General features: G+C 41.5%; 1 protein-coding gene across 1 annotated transcript in view; it reads left to right on the top strand.

The window, feature by feature from the left end:
• LOC118408009 (DNA-binding protein RFX6-like) overlaps positions 1-8,112 on the top strand; it is a 30,166-nt gene that overhangs the window by 1,641 nt on the left and 20,413 nt on the right. Inside the window, exons 2-5 of the mRNA XM_035808620.1 lie at positions 3,396-3,495; positions 4,021-4,144; positions 6,897-6,958; positions 7,758-7,835. Coding sequence (XP_035664513.1) covers positions 3,398-3,495; positions 4,021-4,144; positions 6,897-6,958; positions 7,758-7,835 — 362 coding nt within the window. The 5' untranslated portion in view covers positions 3,396-3,397. The remainder of the gene's footprint in view (positions 1-3,395; positions 3,496-4,020; positions 4,145-6,896; positions 6,959-7,757; positions 7,836-8,112) is intronic.

The following is an 8,112-nucleotide window of genomic DNA, read 5'->3' as shown; positions in this document are numbered from 1 at the left end:
TATATGTATATAGAATATCATTTGTATTAAGATACAAGAATATTCTTCTAGGGACTCTACGTGCCGAACATTATTGCAGAAATAGCATTTGCTGGATGACGCCTTTTCCACGCGCTCGAACTCACGGCGCCCCGTCGCTAGTCGCCAAGTGGTCAGGCTTTCATTTATGAATCTGTAAAAATATTACTTTAAAGAACATTTTTGGACAAGGAATGCATTTATACTGTTCCGCATTACAAGCAAACGCTGTGAGACGTTTTTGTTAAAGTACCTTCCGATTTTGTGCTACACCAGACAGTTTGCCTAAGTTAACACGCTTTTGTTATTTTGCTATATTCAGAAGTTGGTGATGAATTTAAGTAAACAGAAATAAGAATGTAATTCTATGACATTTTAGCTTTCTTTTGGCTGTAAAATTGTGACTGTGTGTATTTCTCGTCTTACGGCGGGGGGCTGTATCTAGCCGACCTAGTTGATGTTTTCATAGGAAATGGGCAGCCTATCAAAACCAGCGAATGATATCACAGCAAAACAACATTGCCAATTTCAACAAAACTCTGTCTATTTGTCAGGGTGTATCTTCGACGTCTCTCTATAAAGTTTCATTTTTATAGACGGCACGAATCATATGTTGCACTGTAACAACTCTTTGGAGCGTTCGCTCGTCTGCCACCATCACGACCACACTCCCGCACGAAAAGAACGGCGGTGATGTTTAGGTTGTTTTTCTATGGTCAGTTTTCTACTCAACAGGCAATTGAAGACCCATAGTTGTAACGTTTTGTAAAGCTTTATTTCTTATGTGTATGATAATTTTGTGACTGCTTGGTACATGTAGAGTTCATATATTTAGAGGCACGAGCCGCCAATACGCAGCGATCGGTGACCGCAATGATTCGGTGCTACTAAAACTATGATAATTGTTAGAGCGCGTCAATGTTAGGGCACCCCACCCCCTTATGTAGCGATTAGCAAGTATTCCTATCGTGCTAGAACCTGTATCTTGTAAAGTCTTCAGGTTGGCTCACTTACTGAAAGAAATCAAGAGCCAGTGGAACCGGTGCACCGGTCATGTTAGTTGGGTGTTCGCCTTGTATCGTGAGTTCGGCCGAATCATACCGAACTGGGGCATGCTGCCGTCTCTGCTTAGCACTCAGCATTTAATCAAGTGGATTGAACTCACCCGCCGCTATAAGAATAAGCGAACTAGCCCCCTGCTGTAGTGATTGTACAAAGCTGTGTGGCCCATTGGCTACAGAAAGGGAAATGGGCGTCGCCCTATACGACATCTGGTCCGGGAAGGACTTTAACTAACAAACGAACGTATATTTAAGGCAATTTAGGATACTACCGGGGCAACCGTTTCAACTTACTTTTTTTGGCTGCTCGATATTCCATAAATTAGAACAAAATCCACGTGTTAAATGTACAAATGTAGTTGGATCCAGATGTTTTGTTTACTTGCTTTGGCTGACATTATTCTGGAAGCCATGGTGATGATGAACGCTCCTGGCATATAGCTAGTTTAGTGTATTTAATAGCATATAGTATAACGAAAATGGTTATTAGATCTTTCTTATATCTATCTTTAAAAAAACTTGTAGGTGGCCCACTGGAGCCAGGTGATTTGAAGTCATTTGTGATATTAAAAAATGCATGTAATCAAAGATAGACATACAAAATGCTTTATAGGGGTATAATTTTAAACAGTTGGAATAGCACATTTTCACTTCTTTTTCTATGATAGATTTTGCTATTACGTATTTGTCGCCAAAAAAACTAAAGTGGCGCTCTCAAAAAGTATATTGACATTCTCTTCCAAATCCCAACAAAACATAATCTTTGCAAGTTTTGCATGGTTGTGAAATGGTCTAACTTCGTTAGCTTTTGCATTGACTCATTTCATGAGACATCAGTCCATACAAATAACTCATTAAATTTCAGGTCTAGCAAAAATGCTGTGTTTGCGGTTACAGCCTTGAAAAAAATAAGGTCGGTAAGTAGGGATACTATTTATTCCCAATTCTTTAAAAACTCGACCGAAGTACTAGTAATCCAACAAATGCACATCAGTAATGTAAAACTGAAATGCATCAGGCACTGTTTTTTTCAACATCTTATTGTGATGATACAGATATACATGGTACAAGGGTAAGTGTATGAATGAACAGAAGAAGAAACAATATCTACTGTATTCGGACATCAACTGCTCAAAGCGTTCCACTGGATGTGAAAGAGAAGACGTCTGTTTGGAATGTCGTCACGTGAATAGCGTCGAAAATCGAAAATTTGATGTCCTTTGAGACCAGCTCTAGCTGACCAAGACAGGCCTCGGGCTGGCTTTTGGTCGGCAACCGGAACACAACACTTTTGTCGGGCGTGGCGTAACTGGTAGAGCGTTCGGCTAAGAATCTATAGGTCCTGAGTTCGATCCCCGCCGTGCCCCCGACGTTGTGCCCAGGTGTAGAAACGGGTACGTCGATCGGGGAGGTAAAATACTACCTTTACCTTCTGTTTGTAATTGCATGTGGCACTGTTCATATAAGTTACAAAACTTGAGTGCAGTGCCAAAAGCAAATAAAATTTTTTTTTCTAGGTCTGACTAAAATTACCTTGTGACTGTTCTATTACAGTCATCTCCAATTAACCACTTTTGTTGTATTGGATTAGTGATATTTTCAGCCCGGTTATTAAGATGTAACTGGTTTACCTGTATGCAGCTGCAGCAAATGCAAACTTTGACGTAGTTATCTGAAACATTGGATGAATATTGTACTATGACGCGCTCTATGCGCATGGATGTTTCCTTGTGGAAGTGTATAAAATTACATGACGAACATGTAACAATAGAAATTACAACACAGTGGTCGTGTGGTGTTACTGACGGGTATTTGACGCAGAACCCAAAGGTCCTGGGTTCTAATCCTGTAATGCTACCGATCTTGCGCCTTTAGGAAATGCATCTTAGCCCCGAAAATATGTAGGTTTCTCTGAAGAAAACAATCATGTTTACGTCAGATATTTGCGTCAGGTATTCACAGCGCAAGTTGCATTATAGTCTGTATATGTGATCTCACTCACCTCTCCTCACCGGTCCCATGTGATCTATGTATATAGAATATTATAAAACTTGTATAAAAGTAAAAGCAAAAGAAAATATTTGTTGCTGAGGGGTAATTCACTTAGAAGCCAAAGGTCCTGGGTTCTTTCCTGTCATGCTACCGATCTTGTGCCCTTGTTGTGAACATGTTGGGACAGTCTCGGATTTGTTGTACGATATTCAGCTGTCCTGTATCGGCAAAGGTTGTCGTGCATCCCTGTTAGTAGTTTATGCTGTCTGTAGCACCCTCAGGTGTATGTGCGACCGCTGTTTTACCAGCCGATGTTTCCCTCAGACATGCCGGAAACATTCCTCACTCCCCCCGGCGAGCAGACCGACCCAGCCGAGCCCGCGCCCGAGATCAAACAGTCCCAGATATCAGCTACTCTCAGATGGTCAGTCGCTTTCCTACAGCTTTCTTTCAACCTGTTTTCTTTCCCAATGATGTAAGGATAAATACAAGCTTGCAAGTAGATTCTTTTTGTCGTCTTTTAATGGTTTAACAATTTTCTTTCTTCTCTTAGTTCGTTCTTGTTTTGTCCCTTTTGTATATTCAGCTTTAGTTGTATTAGACATAATAAGAAGTTTTGGAATAGAATATTTCACTAACTCTCTCTACTACATCATGCAAAATAAGTTATGAAATAAACGATGTAACGTTATATCAGTGTCACAGATACAGAGATAAGATTATGTTTTATAAAAATCCAACCCGTTGTTTCTTGCATGAATCTCTGTTCCGTCATCCCTCCCCCTCTGTTGTCTATGATCTGTTTTATATTATCTGAAAGTAGTTGCATGAAACCAGAGAAACGCCTTAAAAATGTATTTCAAAGCTAAAAAAACGTTGAATCTACCGGCAAAATTTCTTGTTGGCGATCTGTTCTCTCGGTAGATATTGAACGTTAGTTTGTCCGCAGGCTGACTGAGAACTACGAGCGGGCGGAGGGCGTGTGTCTGCCGCGGTGTGTCCTGTACACGCACTACCTGGACTTCTGCAAGAAAATGAAGTTCACACCAGCCGGAGCCGCAAGTTTTGGAAAGGTCTGGTGCTTGGAATGTTAACGTTATGTTTGAGATGCTTTGTTTTCTTTTATGTTCTTTCTTTGAGAGATATGTCACAAACGCCTCGCCTTGTACCTTAGTAATTGATCATATAACTTGAATTCTGGATGCAACCGAAGTAACAGAGGCAAACGGAAGAAATGGCACTAATCTGTCATTCAAATATGCCATATTGTTTCTTACAGTAGTTCTATATATTTAATAGAAACTAGTTAAGATTCTGAAAATGTAAGTGATTTAAACGAAAAAGTACTCCGTATGACGGTGATGCGGTTTTCAGACAGCAACAATCTGTGGATATTTGTTCGACTTCCGAGAGGACAAAAAAATAAGAAGCTACAGCCATGTTCATAATACATGACCGTTAAACAGACATTAGAGCCTACACATAGCCGAACATGTACATCGCTCCCGACCTTCCCCCGACCATGGTCGACGTCGGGGCGGCTCGGAGCTAGGTCGGCTGGTGGTCGGCTCAGTGGACTAGCGATCAGCTGGTGTTGAGTGAGTCAGCAGTCAAATTCTAATATAACCATTGCTGACGTACTTCCAATTTGTTACCAACCAACGCCTAAACTGTCTTCCTTTAGTGCCCACGATCATTATGTTGATTATTATGGCACAGTCTTTATCTAACGTCCTATCCGAGGGACGTTAGAAGCTAGGTACTCATTTTCACCTGAGTAAAGTTGGGAAAGTCGTGTTTAGTGCCGTTCCCAAGATCGGTGACACGGCAGGGTTCGAAACCGGGACCTCTTGGGCCTGAGCCCAACGCACTGACGTCGACGATCATGCCACGCGATCTCATTCTCGAAGTGACTACTACCAAAACGTGGGCGAATCACCCCAGTCTACACCTTCATCCGACCAAAAACAAAGAACCTTAAAAGTCGTGTTGAAGCTAACTATCCGAATTTGATCTCTTGGCGATGTTAACATTCCATTATTTTGATTGAAAGCGAAAATGACCACTCTTTTGAAAGTCGATTCAATTCGTCCACTTCAGTTCGTCAGAGGGTGAGAAATCGGTTGGGGATCAGTCAGGAGAGATTCGGCAGTCTGCGGCTGGAGGTCGGGGTAGTTGGGAGCAGGTCATATAGCATTCGGGGCTCAGTCGGGAGTAATTAACTTATAGAGATGTTCGGCGCATGTTCGGCGCTAAGAGATAGGCGTGGCCTCTTCTCTCGGATCCATGATGGTACCCAGTAAGAATGACTTTATCGGACGGAAGACACTTACATGGACTGCTTTTTAGAAACAGCAAAAGATCAGGAGAAATCCATCATTCCCATCTCTACCAAGATCAAGCTTTTTTATTGTCACTTGTGTATGATATAAGTACTCTCATACGGATGTGAATCCTGGGTTTTGTCGCTCGACATGGTGAACAAGAAAAATGCATTTCCCATGTTGTGCTACAGAGTTAAGCTGAACAGTAAACGCCTCGATCATGTAAGTAACGCCCAGTTATACGAGGCAACAAACACCCAGCCCCACCATCAACAAAATAAAACGCCCACAGAGGAACTGCTCATATGGCCTGTACCTTACCCGGTTCCAAACGTCGGCAAAAGTCGCCCAGGAAGACCAGCTACCCGAAGACCAGCTACCTGACCTACGTACAGAACCTGCTGGGGGATGCGGAAGGTGACTTGTGCCCTGACGCTATTGCTGCACTGGTCGCGGACCGTCAGCCGTGGATGAAACTTGTAATTGACTGTTCCGCAGCCGACTGATGATGATAGGCTCTTTTCAGACTAATCCACCGACCTCAGTCAGCTAGTGGTCGGGAGCCTTGCTTGGTAATGTAGAAGTTAGGCTTAAACCATCGACGTTACTGCACAACTATTAGTAAAGAAGGCAAACGATAGCGATTACAACATGGTGCCGTTCATTGATTAAACTACTACCGGGTGCCAAAGTTTACCCTAGCGGTGGAAAGGTTCTTCTGCCCCGAAGAGATGCCGTCCAATCCACGGCAGACTGGATGGCAGGTCATCTGTAACTTAAAGGATAACGGACAGCAGAGGAAACCCGCTTAGGCACGCTTCTTCTTACAATTTTAAATCTTTGCGTCATCTAACAATTCTTAAATTATTGGGTCATCGCCTCCTAAAATGACGAGGCAAATGCACAAATCGTGCGTTACTAGATTTATACAAAACATGTGGGGTAATGTATGTTGGCTGAATCTTTTTTGAATAACCAAAATGCAGTGGTGAATCATAGAGGTTAATGACAAACATCGGTGCAAACATGTACAAACTTTGATTAAGGCCCGATTTTATCTCAGGATAATGTTTGGTGCATTTTGGAAAACCTGTAGCGACAAAAGAAGTGTTTTGTCGCTTATCGGGTTTAATATAAAATGAAATTTCAATGCTCAGAGATATTGTGCATGACATTATAATATTTCAGTAGAATGTTTTGATGCTTTTTTTCGCCTTTGGCAATGGAACGATGTTGGAGTACACGGTTTTACATTTTTTGACAGTAAGGCATTTGTGCCCCCCCCCCCCCCCGAACTACTTCTAATACAGATATCAAAAGAGTTTATCGGATATGTTTAGGTTTCCACTAGGCTGTATTATGCACCTTAAAAATCCTTCGTTGCATATTTTGCAGGTAGCGGTTAATTTCAAACGTAATGAAATACTTTTAGATTATTACAGTTTCCTTGCCCGTTGTAGTTCCTAACAATTGAAATTACTTTTTCTGCTCCATGACAAAGGTTATTCGACAAAAATTCCCTAAATTGACAACAAGACGGCTTGGAACAAGAGGACAATCAAAGTAAGCCTGCTCTTTGCTTGTTTGTTTGTTTGTTTGTTTGTTATGGCTAGCCGGTATACCACAGCGATGCGTAACACACAAGCGTTTTACTGTAACACTATGTACAAGCTGCATGAGAGCAGAATTAAGGGTTTGATCCACTCACACCGAGAAGGACCCCTAAATTCTTACTTAATACTTGTTTTTACGTGCTCGATGTGTGGCTATCTTTAAACACGGGCCTCTTCTTTTTCATCTCTTTCGCAAGAACGTCCTTGCCGAAAGCTAGGTACTTGCCTGAGTAGAGTTAAGAATAATTGACTGTCTTAGGGGCACGTTATTGGGCCTGCTTGGGATTGGAACCCATTGCCAGAACCTTTAGATTCTACGTAAGTGCAGACCCTGATCACCTGGCCACGTACTCTGGAAAGAAAGAAAGAGCCACAGACGCTCAAGTTGTTACTGTGTCAGATTCTTTCGGACATTCATATATCTTCAATGGAAATATTTCCCCCTGATGTTCACATCTATTTCGTTGTGTTCAGTTGGCGTTAAAACTAGAGGAAAAGTCAGGTCTAAATTCACGTCTTTAGAATCACAATCTGTTGCGATGTGGTAAAAGAAATCCCCTCATAATGATAGAATTTAGAAGATTTTTGTTATTACCATTTAGGCACTTCCAGCCAATATGCCAGCCACTACGTTCCAGTAAAAGCCTGCGTGTGCATATAGATGATGATAGTTACACATTCCTATCTCTCAGAAGCCGCGAAGTCACTCCTTAATGTCATTAACCCGCTCCATAATGTTTCATTTCCAGGTACCACTACTATGGGATCGGCATCAAGGAAACTTCCATCTACTACCACTCTGTGTATTCGGGACGCGGACTCACAAGGTGAGGATTTAACTTACAGATAATGAATGATTTAAAATGTGATAAATGATGAGTGTGCACTGGCCTAAAACGTTTATTTTAGTGCAATTATCTTATTATCTAAATATCTACGAGAATTTGACAAAAAATCTAAAAGAATTCAGAAACGGTATATCTTGGTAGCAAGAATGAAATCTGTTATTGCAGGCGTGTTATAATAAAAAAAGTGTTACTGATAATATCGTTTATATTTCAACCTGTATGAATGGTGAATGCGTACTTTCATGCTGTGCATTTT

This window comes from Branchiostoma floridae, unplaced genomic scaffold, assembly GCF_000003815.2.
Source record: "Branchiostoma floridae strain S238N-H82 unplaced genomic scaffold, Bfl_VNyyK Sc7u5tJ_1520, whole genome shotgun sequence".
In the NCBI taxonomy this organism is placed as follows: domain Eukaryota; kingdom Metazoa; phylum Chordata; class Leptocardii; order Amphioxiformes; family Branchiostomatidae; genus Branchiostoma; species Branchiostoma floridae.
The sequence above is the reverse complement of the archived record's forward strand: the minus strand, read 5'-3'. Positions and strand labels throughout refer to the sequence as shown.